The sequence below is a fragment of the Monodon monoceros genome, unplaced genomic scaffold (assembly GCF_005190385.1).
Source record: "Monodon monoceros isolate NGI ecotype Baffin Bay Population unplaced genomic scaffold, NGI_Narwhal_1 Super_Scaffold_19, whole genome shotgun sequence".
Classification (NCBI taxonomy): domain Eukaryota; kingdom Metazoa; phylum Chordata; class Mammalia; order Artiodactyla; family Monodontidae; genus Monodon; species Monodon monoceros.
In genome coordinates, this window is record NW_021703775.1 from 35,913,468 (window position 1) to 35,928,499 (window position 15,032).

Consider the following 15,032-nt stretch of genomic DNA (forward strand, 5'->3'; position numbering starts at 1 on the left):
AATTATTTTACTAAGCTTTAATACTGCAAAGTCTTCAGGACTACTTGGATATATATACAGGTCTATTCCTATGATGAATAAGCCCCATACCACTGTGCTTTCTCAGCTGTCATTTATCATCTTTTATCATTGTCAGTATACAATTGATTCTAACCTTCTTCCTTATCTCATACATAATTGTGCAGTTAGTAGCTTCCAATTTCTTTTTTCTTTTTTGGTTTGGCAACGGTCCATTTTTTTTTTTTTCCAAATGAAATCTTACATAAATATAAAAAATAAAAAGGTTTGTGCCATGGAAGTGGAACAGTGGGCCTAGTGACCTGCTGCTAAGCCTCTATACCTGGTTTCCAGTGCACAACACTGAGGTGTCTGATGGAACCCCAGGCCACCCCCAAACTAATACCACTGGTCAAATCTAAGAGTGACTTCCTCTATTCTGAAGGATGAATTTTTTGGGGGAAATGTCATCTGGTATCTTGCACAAAAGGCAACAACAAAAAAGATCCATGATCTCATTACTCAGTAACCTCTGAGTATAACAAACAAAAAGAAAAGAAAAACATTTATAAAGTTAAAAAATTTAAACAACATAGAAAGATAAAAAAGGAAAAGAAATGGCTTCTTCAATCTTGTGCATACTCACCATTACACCAAGACCTTTCTCCTCAAATGTAACCCCTATTAAGTTACTTGTGATTCCTTCCATAAGGTATATGAGTGTGTATGTGTGTCTATATATATGTGTGAATAAAGCCTTTTAAATAAAACTTTATGTATACAGAAGCTATCATACTATACTCTGTTATGCACTTTGTTTTTTCATTTAATAATATATCAGCAATCTTTATTTTTTTTTTTGCGGTACGCCGGCCTCTCACTGTTGTGGCCTCTCCCGTTGCGGAGCACAGGCTCTGGATGCGCAGGCCCAGCGGCCATGGCTCACGGGCCCAGCCGCTCTGCGGCATGCGCGATCTTCCCGGACCAGGGAACGAACCCACGTTGCCTGCATTGGCAGAAGGACTCTCAACCACTGCGCCACCAGGGAAGCCCAGCAATCTTTTTTAAAGTAATCTTTGACAGTTGTGTTTCACATAGTTGAGTTATCCAAACTAACTTCCAGATCAGCAGATTACTGTGCATATGACTGACTGTGTTTCTACTGTCTGTGTCTGAACATGATGAGGCATTTTCTAAGAGAAGCATGGTGGTAAAATGCTCAGCTTTCTCCACAAACATCATTTATTCCACAATGTGTCTACAATGGAACACTATCCTCAAAATCATATAAAAAATAGCTGTTATACTTTTCTACAACAGAACTTAATCACCGTGTGTAACCATGTTTCTATGGAAAACAGAATTTAGAGTTCCAACTTGGAACTGGAAATACCTCTCTAGACATAGAACAGCACAATGGGAGACATGGGTTTTAGACTCAAAAGACCTCAATTTTAATCCTGGCACTGTCAATACTAGTTTTATCACTTTGAGCAAGTTACTTAACTAAAGTTCAGTTTCTCATATGTAAAAAGGAGATAATGGTATGTATTTCTCAGGCTGTTCTGATCAAATGAAGTAATAGAACATTGCCTGGCACATAATAAAGTACTGTTAAGTCCCTTTCCATTCCCCTATAAAGGGATTAGGATTTCATGATTAGCTTCAAAATCCAATGGACTACAGAAGGGGGATGGGGCAGGGAGTAGGCAACCGAGCAGAGATTCAGGGAAACAAGGGACAGGTGTAGGCATTCTTGATGGTTAGAATGGATAAAGCTCCTACATAGCTTCTTGATTTTGACTAATGCCTCAGTTACTCTTTATTTTTGCTCTCATGGGTATAGGAATTGACCCTCTCCTTTGCTTTATATTTCTACTATCTGCTGCTTTCATTTATAGACCCCACCTCCACTTTCCCTAGACAACAGCAAGGCAGAATTTAGTCCTAATTGCTCCTCCTAAAGTTTCACACAGTTAAAAAGCAGCTGGTATAAAAACACACCTGTAGACTGACTTCTAGAATGGCAGAGTGAGGACCTCAGTGAACTCACTCACTCTCCCTCTGAAACAGCGAAAATAAAAGCAAACAAATAAACTATTTCAGAACTCTGGCATTTAATGAAAGCCACAGAATGAACTATAAAATCCAAGAGGAACTACTGAAACTTGATGCCCTTGAGAAAAGCAGCAGCCCAGCACCTGAAGTGGAATATGGTCCAGATAGCACATAATTAATGGAAATGCCAGTTCCAATCCTGTCTACTGGCTGGGGAACCCGTGATCTTTATCCCTCTGAGGTCAAGTTCATCTCACTTCCCCCCTAACTACCTGTGAGAATTAAATAATGTTATATGGTGACAACACCAACAACAAAACACTCATGAGTATGGTCATGAGTTATTTACCTAAAAAAACTTGCTAAATCCAACATCTCTAGCTTACACATGAAAGATATACTATTTGCAGTCAAACCATTTAAAAGCTTCAGACTTTGTTTCAACACTGTGCTTCACCTTTCCATGAAGTTATTATCCATTAATATTTCTAAAAAAGAATGACAATAAGGCCAAAACTGTAATCTGACATAAACCAAAATGACAATACTGATATTCTTTGGCAAAGTATTTCTCTGCACTGAGCCTCAATCTTTCTAGTACGTTTATCAAAAGATGATTTCTACGTCTTCCTCTGTATTAGAGTAAGCTGTTTCTCATGCCTAGATGTTTTAAAGTATCCTTTCTTCAAAGCACCAATGCTACAATCCTAACGCCTTTCTTCCTCTGATTTCAAGACAGCATTTTAAAAACAAATCTTAACCCAAACTATCCAATCCATACTGTACCATAAATTTACAGACTCCCAAACGTATATACAATGTTGCAGTATAATGGATTTACTTATATTTTACTTTTATATCATCAAAAATAGCTAATAATGACTTTTCTTAATTTGAATTAAATTGCATGGGGAAAACAAGCAAACACTAATACATGTTTTACTAAGATTAAACTCCTACCTTAGGAGAAGTGGAGAGATCTCTTCCTGCAGACATAACTGTGTTTTCATTTACTCCTCCTGTCTTTGGTGAGATGGCTGGTGGGGCCGGGACTTTTCTTTTTACTCTCCTTTCAGTTTCCAGTTCTTGAACTGGACTTACCAAATTATTTGGAGGAGGAGTTGGTTTAGGTTCATAAAAAGGATTTGATCTAAATGAAAGAAGAATTATTGTTAAATGTCTTTATAAGAGTAGTTTACTCCCAATTAAAATATCATAATATTTTCATTTATAAAACTAGAACATACTGAAAATGATAAGGAAAAACCCAAACCAATGATAACTTACAATCTGGAAATAGGCACTTTCAATCTTTTGTTAATCATTAACAATAAAACTTTCCCTTTTAAAAAGTATTTTTAAATCTTTAAAATACAAAGTCATACTCAGCTCTGCTATATACAGACCCTTGGGTAAATGTTTGTAATAAGAGTAAATCCTACATATTCTCCACACCCACAGAAGAGGAAATAAGATGAGAAAACATTGATTTTTTTTTTTTATGCTCCCTCACCAAACTTTTTTTTTCTTGAATTTCTTCTCTTCCTCTGTGTTAAATTCCCTTCCCATTAGGGACCATCTTTTAGAAGTTCATTCAGTGAGGTTCCTTTTTTTTTTTTTTTTTTTGGCGGTACGCGGGCCTCTCACTATTGTGGCCTCTCCCGTTGAGGAGCGCAGGCTCAGCGGCCATGGCTCACAGGCCTAGCTGCTCCGCGGCATGTGGGATCTTCCTGGACCGGGGCACGAACCCACGTCCCCTGAATCGGCAGGCGGACTCTCAACCACTGCGCCACCAGGGAAGCCCCAGTGAGGTTCCTTTAATAGCAAATTCTTCCAGGCATTGAAAATGTCTTCATTTCAGCCTCAAACTTAAATGATAGTTTAGCTGGGTAGTTTATTCTAGTTGTTAGTTAACTCATCTCAGCACTTTGAAATATTAGCCCCCTGTTGGTTTAATATTGCTCTTTTGTAAGTCATCTTTTGTCTCTGGTTGCTGCCTAAGATTAAGATCTCTTTATTTCTGGTTTTGAGCAATCTTACTAGAACATGTCTAAGTGTGTATTTCTTTTAAGTTTATCCTGTTCCAGAGTCCTTGAATCTCCTGTGTCTGGAGATTCACGTGTTTCACTAGTTCTGAAAAATTATCAGCCATTATATCTTTGATAGCCTCTTCTTTATTTTCTCTATTCTCTTCTCTAGAAAATCATATTAAATATATGTTGAATTACCTCTCTCCTTCATATTTTTACAAGTTTTTATTTCTCCTGTACTACATTCTGGATAATTCCTTCACATCTATAATCCAGTCAACTTCTTCACTTTTCATCTGTGTCTAATTTAATGTTCAATTCTCCACGAATTTTTAATTTCATAAGCATATTTCTTCATATGGCTGTGTGTATAATACCTTAGGTACAAAAGATCTGAGTCATTAATCATTTATACATATTTACTTTATAGTCTCTATCTGATAAATCTATCATTTGAATTCCTTGGATTTATAATCCTTGTGTTTCTTTTGTCTCCTGACTCTTTCTCTTAGTAAACTATTTCCTTGTGTATTTTGTAATTCTAGATTGTGAGTTCAGGACTTGATCTGAGGAAATCTTGTGTAGTTGCTGGGAGTCCCTCTGTTCAGAGTGTTTCATGCTTGCATTTGCCAAGCAGTTTAGGAGCCACTTTGTTTCTCACTTTCTTGGCTTGGGGGTTCCCAGATCATCCTGCCAGCATAGCGTCAAATCCACATGAAGGTAGGCCTATGCTTATAACTTCTTAGGGAAGTCTTCTTTTTTCTCTACCTGAGTCTAGCCCAGGCAGAAAATCTTCCTTGTTAACTCCCTTTATGAGTAGATATTTTTCTAGTTACTTATCCGTAAACACAAGTATCTGGTGTTTATGATGATTATTCTTCCTGTTACACAGTAATAAACTTTTATTCTGGCTATTATTTGTTTGTTGCATTTTTTTTCCCAACACCAGTCTGTTCCCTAGAATTCAATATCTTTATGCATAGTAACAAGAGAATTTCTGAGTCTGCAAAGCTAAGAACCAGATCACCCAAACATAATAATTATACCAAGGGAACTCCACTTAGTTATATAAAGTCTGTACTGGTGATAGCCTTCTGTGTTCAGTTATGCATATTCTTTTAACTGTAACAGTACCAGATTCATTTAGAACCAATAACGAAGTATCTACATCTCTGCCTAAAGTCAGTCAGCTCTCACAAGACTCAGGGGACCAAGTGTATCTAGACCAGAGAGGGGAAATATACCATACTTGTGATGTCACTCTCACTCTGTACTCATTTCAACAGTTAGTGTCTTGTGACTTCTTCCCATTGAGCTGGGGATATAGCCTCAGAATCTCTCTCACCTCTGCTCAGGCCTTGCAGAGTTATTTTTCAAACTCTAAGAGTAGTTCAAAGGGAGGTAAAAATAAAGAAATGGGCTAAAAAAATTTTTTTTAACTCTAAAACTCAGAAAAGAAAAAAATCTCCCCTCTCCCCCTCAAAACTTACTATTTGCTTAACTGATGTTAAATGTTTCAGGACTGAACAAACCCACTACAATCTAAATGAATTAATTGAATCATGTGAACTATTTGGGTGATATTTTAAAAAATTATTCCTGGTTACACCTCTTTATAACAAATTTCCACAGTCGTTTGTAAGACGGTAGCTGCTACAATATTCATTATTAATTTGTCATATAAGTATGGTTAGTTTTTAAAAAAAAACTTAGAAGTGTTAGAGGATAGATATTTCTATTACAGAAGGATCTGTGCCTAACAGAGAAAAAAATGACAGAATTCCTTATACAGGCAATTTTTTCAGTATGCTTTATATAATTGAATTTACAATACTAAGTTGCATGAAACTTTTATAAAACTTATCTAGCATGTATAACAAAGATATCTAGATACCGTCCTTTTTCTTCATGTCTCTCTGCCTCCCTCTAACCACCTGAATATTGGTATTCTTTATACATTGAAGGTAAATGCAAGTAGAAAAGCTCAGATAAACTAATTTCCAAAGTTGGTTCCTGAGGCTCATAATAAATACTAGAAACATAACAAAATGGACATTTTCTTGAAACAATTAGAGCTGTGTTTCTCAATCCATTTTACAGTATGACATGTAGTAAAAATGAAATTTGTATGCTATGCTAGAGTGAACATAGGAAGCTGCTGGAAATTGAAGGTACCAAGGACTCCAGCTGCCCCAGACCATGCCTGACAGCCAAGAATACTAGGGGAATCAGTATCTCTGCAGGCCTGCAAGCCACCTGTGAGACAACAGTGTTCTAGGCACCACTGGTTAGGTACTAAATCATAATAAGGACAAGAAGCCTCTACTTACAAGGGCTTTAAATGATCCTCCATCTAGATCAGAGATTTCTAACTAAAACTTAATTTCCTACTCTCTAAGAGTGAACCGGATATACTTCCATGTATATGAAATATCCAGAACAGTCAAATCCATATAGAGAGAAGGTAAATTAGTAGTTTTCAGGAGATGGGGAAAAGGATTAATTGGAACTAACTACTAATATATATGGGATTTCTTTTTGGGGTGACAAAAATGTTCTGAAATTAGAGAATGATAATGGTTGCACGACACAGTGAACAAACTAAAAACCACTGAAGTGTACACTTCACAGTGTGGCATTTTATGTTATGTGACATATATCTCAATTTAAAAAGTGCTATTTTAAAAAGAGTAAATAGGAATAGTACATATATGTGATTATGAACAGTACTCCCTTCTCTGTAATGACAAGAATTATATAATTTCTGATAAATACATTAAAAAAATACTTAAACAGTAAGAAAAAAATTATTTAAGGAATTAGCATAATTTCCACATTCTGTTATCATCTATGATCTGAATAATCTGTTTCAAGGCTTCTTACATCACTCTGAATAAACAAGAATTATTTTTATTCTTATACTGTACACTTGAGTAATAGATTAATTATATCATTAACTCACTGTGAACTAAAAACTCATCAGTTATGTTAAGTGGAAAACTGGACAGAATAACTTTAAATGACATTATTCATTGTTTAAAAATATAATTAATCCAAGAAAAAGAATTACAGAAAGAAAAACTAAAGTTGATTAGAAACAGTACTCGCAAACATAGTGAAGCAAGGGTGGAACAAAATCTGTAGTCTTTTCCTCTCAATTTGAAAAAACAATACAAATGTATTAAAATGAGCGTGTAGCTTCCCTGAATAAACTTCAACGACAATTTCCCTTGAGAAACTGACACACAACCATACTAGAAATGATTTCACGCTGGAGCTCAAAAGTCACTTCATAAATGTTTTGAAAAATATTACTGCCCTTCAGTTTTCACTTTTGCTACGTAACCAGAATGGCTGAACTAACCCCCAAACACGAGAAAACTGAGCAACCCATACAGTTGCTAAGTGTAAAGGACACGTGCTAAAAGCCCTGAAGGGTGTACACTTTCTCCTCGGGGCTGATGGATAATGCTGAGTTTCTGAAGGTTGTTTTAGAACATCAAAGAACACAGCACTACTTATTTGTGAGAGTTTTATGTTAGAGGATCCAGGAAGAGTTTGGTAATGGAAGATGAGTCATATAGGCTTTTCACTTGATGAAAGGTCATAAGTTTATTACTGAAGTTAAGAACAAATTCTGGAAGATTTCTGATACTTAAGTTGGACCTACAAACTTTTGGAGAAAAAGATGAGAAATACCAAGTAAGTAACACAGAGTTCTTCCTGGACATTAGCTGATGAGCAATCTTTAGAATTTATGGATGTGTTCCTTCAAAAAAGCTGAATGTTTATAGACTACCTCTGGTAACCTCAGATGATTGAGCAGTTTAGAACGCTCTTTATTCATGGGAAACTTTGTAAAGGCTATGACTTTCATGTGGAAAAAAGAATGGTCAAAAGGAAACACCTAGTCATTCTGATTTTAGTTTTTATTAAGGCATTTTAAAAGTTTAAGCAAACACTGGATGTCTCTTTAATTTGTTAATAGGAGAGAGGAGGGTGTGTGTATGTTGTGTAATATTCATGCATTTTGGAATGACTGAATGCTTGTATTTAAAGTTTGCATTTACATTCAAATACTCTAGGTGTGTGGCTATTACTCAGCACCTACACCACCCATGAGAAATTTTATTTTGATCACACATTAGCTATTTCAAAGAAAACAAATATACGTGGATGGATCTAGAGACTGTCATACAGAGTGAAGTCAGAAAGAGAAAAACAAATATCGTATATTAACGCATATATGTGGAACCTAGAAAAATGGTACAGATGAACCGGTTTGCAGGGCAGAAATTGAGACACATGTAGAGAACAGATGTACGGGCTCCAAGGGGGGAAAGTGGCGGGGGTGGTGGGGGTGGTGGTGTGATGAATTGGGCGATTGGGATTGACATGTATACACTGATGTGTATAAAATGGATGACTAATGAGAACCTGCTGTATAAAAAATAAAAATAAATTCAAAAAAAGAAAACAAATATAACAACTTTAGCAAGAGTAGAGCAAACTTTTTCAACCCCTGTATAGTTATTAATTAGTATTGAGATCTCAACCTGGGTTTGGAATCAGATGATTATTATGATGTAATTCCCATACTTATAGGAGGTTAGAACATTTTTAGGTTTTATCAAAACCTAGCCATGCCCATGGAAGCATGTAGCACATGTGAGAGTAATTAGCCATGTGTTGTAAAATGAGGAAAGGTTCAAAAATGCAGTTCCAGAGCAGCAGAAACCAAGTCAACTACCTCATTCTTTCAAACAAGTCTTTCAAATATTTGAACTTGGTTATTATAGTTCCCTTAAACCATCTATTTTCTAAGTCAAATAGTACCTATGCCCTCGATCACTGCTCATTTGATGTGGTTTCTGGACATTTTAATGACTCTGTTGCTCTACTGTTAACGCTCTGAATCATCAATCCCCCTTTTAAAATGCAGTACCTAGAAACAAAATACTGCTCAAAATGGGAGTTGACCAATGCACAGGAGAGGGAGGACATTTCTCCCTTCACACAAAGCAACTGTTCCCAACTTTCATACATCAAAGGAGCCTTTTTATTATTCCCCTCTCAACCCATACATTCCATATTTTGAAAGACTTTCCTACTACACTGCATTTTGAAAGAAATAACTATTTTCCCCAAGATCTAAATAATGTTAATATGATAAAATTCAGTATTTCCAAGGAAAGCAAAGGCCCATATAGCCTCACTGCAAGTAAACATATAATTATTATTTAGCTTTTAAAAAATGTTAAATATTCTGTAGATCTCCCCTGTTACACATCAATTATTTTCAACAAACAGACCTAAAAGCCCAAGAATTCCAGGCTGGGAATCACTCATGTGACACAGTATTTCTGTTAATAAACTTAAACATTGTTGTGGTTTTCTTTCTTTCTTTTTTTTAACAGCTTTATGTACATATAATACAGTAAATGGCACATATTTAAAAAGTATAACTTGATGAGTTTTCTACATATGTATACAAGTGTGAAACCATCAGTACGATCAAGACTACAAACATTTCCAGTTCTCCAAAAGTTTCCTTGTATCCCTTTTAATCCATATCTCCCTCCACCTCCAATCTCAGGCAACTATGCATCTGCCTTCTCTCGAAACAGATTGTATTTTCAAGAGTTTTAGATAAAGGATAGCATACAGTATATGCTCTTTTTTGGTCTGGCTTCTTTCACTCAGCATAATAATTTTTAGATCAATCCATGCAGTTATATGTATCCATAGTTTGTTTTTTATTACTGAGTAGTATTCCACTGTATGTATATACCACAATTTGCTTATCTATTTTCCTATTGATGGACACTGGGGTTATTCCCATACCTTGCTATTATGATAAATAAAGCTGTTAAAATATTCATGCACGAATCTTTTTGTGGAAATACACTTTGATTTCTCTTGGGTAAATACCTAGAATTAGAACGGCTAGGTCGACAGGTATATGTTTAACATTTTAAGAAACTACCGAATTGTTTTCTAAAATAGTTCACCATTTAGAACTTTGAGAGTTCTGAGAGTAACAGTGGCTCCATGTCCCTGACAGTATTTGGTGTAGTAAGTCTTAAATTTCAGCAATTCAAGTTGGTGTGTAGTGATATCTTATATGGTTTTAATTTGCATTTCCTTGATGACTAAGATGTTGGGCACCTTTTTGTGTACACATTGGCCATTCTTACATCTTCTTTTGTGAAATGTCTGTTCAAATCTTTTCCCTCTTTAAAAAAGATAGTTTGTCATTATTGAGTTAAGAGTTCTTTACATATTCTTGATAGAAGTCTTGCCAGAGGGCTTCCCTGGTGGCTCAGTGGTTGAGAGTCCGCCTGCCGATGCAGGGGATGCGGGTTTGTGCCCCGGTCCGGGAAGATCCCACATGCCGTGGAGCGGCTAGGCCCGTGAGCCATGGCCGCTGAGCCTGTGCTTCATAACGGGAGAGGCCACAACAGTGAGAGGCCCGCGTACCGCAAAAAAAAAAAAAAAAAAAAAAAAGAAAGAAGTCTTGCCAGATAGGTGTTTTGCAAAGAATTTTAGCCAAACTGTGGCATGCCTTTTCATTTTCATAAGTGTCTTTTAAAGAGAAAAAGGTTTAATTTTGAAGAAGTCCAAATTATAATTTTTTTCCTTTGACTCTGTGGTTTTTGCATTCTGTTCAAGAAATTTTTGCCTACCCCAAGTTCACTAAGATTTTTCTCCTATGCTTCCTTCTAAAAGTTCCAGGGTTTTAGTTTTCACTTTTAGGTGTATGATCTATTTTTAGCTAACTTTTGCATTTGTTATGAGGTAAGGACTGTAGTTCTTTTCTGGAGGGGTGGGGGGATATAGACCTTTAGTTGTTCTGGCACCATTTGTTGTAAAGATTATCCTTGCCTGACTTCCTGTGCTACTTTTGTCAAAAATCAATTAGCAATATATGTGTGGATCTACTTCTAGATTTTCATATTCTCTTTCATTTAACTATATGTTTACTTTAAGCCAATTCCATGAGGTCTTGGTTAATGAGTCTTGAAACTGGAGAGCATAAGTCCTCCAACTTTGTTCTTTGTTTTGAAACTTTGTTTCAAAATGGTTTTGGCTATTCTAGGTCCATTGTATTTCTATATACATTTTAGAATTAGCTTTATCAATTATTACCAAAAAAATACTCCAGAATTTTGATTGGGATAGCACTGAATCTACAGATCAATTTGAATCCATGGCCGTAATATTTCTTTCCATTGTTTTCTTTCAGCAACCTTTTGCTGTTTTCAGCATACAGGTATTGCATTGCACATCCTTGTTCAAATTTATGCTTGAGTTTTGGTTTGTTTGTTTTTTGGATGCTTTTGTATATGGTATTTTAGAGTTTTCTATTTCTGATAGTTAATTGTTACCATTGAGAAATACATCTGAATTTGTATACTGATCTTGTATCCTGTAACCTTGCTAAATTTACTTTTTAGTTCTAGTAGACTTTTTAGAGATACCTTATGATTTTCTACATAAATATGTCATCTGTGAAAAAAAGGTAATATTGTATATCCTCAAATAACATGTATAAGAAGCTTAAAATAGCATTTTTCAATTTCCCCACGCTCAGCCTTTGTATGACTACTGTCATGTTTTACTTCTACCCCTGTTCCCAAACCCAGAATATATTATTATTTAAACTTTAAAGTCAATTATCTTTTAAAGAGATTTTTTAAAATAAGACATGTATTTTATATATACTATTTATTTGACATTTCCTGTGCTCTTCATTCCTTTGTGCAGATCCAAATTTCCAAGTAGTGTCATTTTTCTCCTGCCTGAAGGACTTCTTTGTAATATTTTTTGCAAAGCAAGTCTGATAATTATGAATTATCTCAGTTCGTGCATGTCTGGAAATGTCCATTACTTAGACTTTTTTTTTTTTTGGGCTGGAAATAAAAATTTGTGTTGGCAGGTTTTTTTCTTTCAGTACTTATATACCACCCCACTATCTTCTGACTTGAATTGTTTTTGTTGAGAAGCCTGGCAGTAGTTTTCTTCATCATTCTTGTGGTTCATTTTGGGGTTCATTCAGCTTCTTAGACCTGTAGGTTTATATATTTTGTTAATTGCTAAAACTTTTAGCCATTATTTCCTCAAATATTTTTTCTGTTCCCTCATCTTTCCTCTCCTTTTGGAATTCCAGTTACACTTACTTTAGATTGCTTGAAGTTGTCCCACTGATCCTCTGTTCATTTTTTTCCCCTTTATGTCTTTTTTTAAAAAAAATAAATTTATTTATTTATTTATTTTATTTTTGGCTGCGTTGGGTCCTTGTTGCTGCGCACAGGCTTTCTTTTAGTTGCGGTGAGCGGGGGCTATCCTTTGTTGCGGTGCGTGGCCTTCTCATTGCGGTGGCTTCTCCTGTTGCAAGCATGGCTCTAGGCGCGTGGGCTCAGTAGCTGTGGCTTGAGGGCTCTAGAGCGCAGGCTCAGTAGCTGTGGCACACAGGCTCAGTTGCGCCGAGGCACGTGGGGTCTTTCCAGACCAGGGTTCAAACCCGTGTCCCCTGCATTGGCAGGCAGATTCCCAACCACTGCGTCACCAGGGAAGCCCCCCCCCACACTTTATGTTTTAATCTGGAGTTTCTATTGCAAAGTCTTTAGGGTCACTAATACTTCCTTCTGCAGTATCTAACGTTAATCCCATCCAGTGTATTTTTCATCAGATTCTGTATATTTCATCTTTATAAACTGAATTTGGACTTTTTTTTTGTCTTGCATGCTCATGCTTTCTTTGACTTTCTTAAATATCTGGAGTATATTTATATAATAGTTAAATTACCACACTTGTCTATTAATTCCATCATCTGTACCATTTCTGCATTCCTATCTAAGGAATGAGTTTCCTCCTCATTATTAGTCAGATCTTCCTGCTTCTTTACATGCCCGATAAATTTCTGATTGGCTGTCAGACATTGTGAATTTTATGTTTTGGATGCTTAATTTTTTGGTATTCCTTTTAATATTTTGGGGCTTTGTGTGGGATAGTTATGTGCAACCATTTTGGTTCTTTTGAGCTCTGCTTTTAATCTTTGCTGGGAAGGCCCAGAACAGCCTTTAGTCTCGGGCTGTTCCCCCACTACTGGCACAATACTCTTCTGAGGACTCAACTTGATGTCCCATGTGTTAGGAAGTCTTTCCTCTCTGGCTGGTGGAAACCCAAACTATTCTTAGTCCTGGGTGAACTCCAGGGATTGTTCTAATTGTTTGTCCTCAATAACTTCCTCATATGCGTACTCTGATCAGTACTCAGCTAAAGACTCAAGAGAAACTTTCTACAGATCTCTGAAACTCTTTATGAGTAGGCTGTTCCTCTCTGAGACTCTGTCCACAAGTTCTAGCCTCTCAGTACCTCCAAAGTCCAAAGTCTGCCTCCTCAATGCAGGGAGATTCTCTCTCCCTGAATCGCGGTTGGAAATTCTCTCCCATAAATAAAGCTTGGACAAATGTAGGGCTCACATTCTTCCTTTCTTTTCTCTCAGGGATCCTGTGCTATTTGTGTCCAATGTCTGAAAACTGTTGTTTCATACATTTTATTCAGTTTTTTACTTGTGTAAGACAAAAGCTATATCTAGTCTATGCTACTCCAGCATGGCTGGAAGTTTTACTGTTGCTTTTGAAACATACTTAGGGCCACAGTCTGCGGCTACATGGGTTGCAATGTGCAACTCCAGAATACAATGTGAACATACCTTCCTCCTATCCCCAATCTAGATTTGAGTCAACAGAAACCCTAATCACACTGACTATTAATATACTAAGCTTGTGGTCAATAAACCTCTCATTTGGGTAAGAATAATGACTCAAATGCTCAGATGCAGATAATTCCGAATTTATAAATGTCATGATCTCATTGTTTGGCATTTGAATAAATCTTCTCATCAAATCAATATCATAAACGATTATTTGGTTCCCACAATAGACCCATAACATAACTGAAGTGTAATGCCTTCAGTAATCGATTAAAAACACCTAAGTACCATTTATAACATGGTTGCTGTGGGAAGACACAACTGGAATTCTAACCAGAGATTCCAGGAACGTGTTTCCTTCATTTGTTAGTTTAGGGTGCACACATAATCATATGGAAGAGGGTGGGAGAGTGAGGGTCAAGACTGTAAAAATTTGGATGGGGGATGAGATAGATACTAACATGTAAACTATATATTAACATAGGGACAGACCTCTTTTTACCCATCTAAAGGTATATTACAGAAAGATCTCTTCAGTTAAAATATGATGAGAGCAAAATGAAGTGTACTTACTCATCCAACTCCTCTTCTTCAGCTTTAGAACTATCAGCATAGAGATACTTGCTCATGTCCACCGGTCTTATATTTTTTCTTTTTGTAGACTGGGGAGGAGAATCCTTTATAGTTACAAAGGCTTCTGGCTCATCAAATGGGTTCAAATACTGTGGAGTCTGTACCTCTTTAAAGGGATTATAGCTGTTATTATAAAAGGATTCTTCTGGTTTTTTAGGTGAAACTGTTTCAGTGATTTGTTCTATAAAACAATAGCAAAAGATGAATTAAATCAAATTAATACTATCTGATATTTTCTTATATATTTAGTGTTCTCAAAAATACTCAATCTTGAATTAATAAACTCTATGGGGTTGAAAGAGTGCAGATCAATAATACGTTTTATGAAATTGAGTTATTTGTAGTGAGGTGGATGGACCTAGAATCTGTCATACGGAGTGAAGTAAGTCAGAAAGAGAAAAACAAATACTATATGCTAACACATATATATGGAATCTAAAAAAAAAAAAAAAAAGGTTCTGAAGAACCTAGGACAGGACAGAAATAAAGATGCAGGCACAGAGAATGGACTTGAGGACACAGGGAGGGGGAAGGGTAAGCTGGGATGAAGTGAGAGAGTGGCATGGACTTATATATACTACCAAATGTAAAATAGA

The 15,032-nt window shown here is 36.2% G+C and overlaps 1 protein-coding gene across 4 annotated transcripts in view; it reads right to left on the reverse strand.

The window, feature by feature from the left end:
• The window catches only part of EHBP1 (EH domain binding protein 1), a 491,557-nt gene that overhangs the window by 172,502 nt on the left and 304,023 nt on the right, over positions 1-15,032 (reverse strand). For all 4 annotated transcript variants that reach the window (XM_029231704.1, XM_029231706.1, XM_029231705.1 and 1 more), the window contains 2 exons: positions 14,377-14,617; positions 3,016-3,205 (listed from right to left, as the gene is read on the reverse strand). In XM_029231704.1, coding sequence (XP_029087537.1) covers positions 3,016-3,205; positions 14,377-14,617 — 431 coding nt within the window. The remainder of the gene's footprint in view (positions 1-3,015; positions 3,206-14,376; positions 14,618-15,032) is intronic.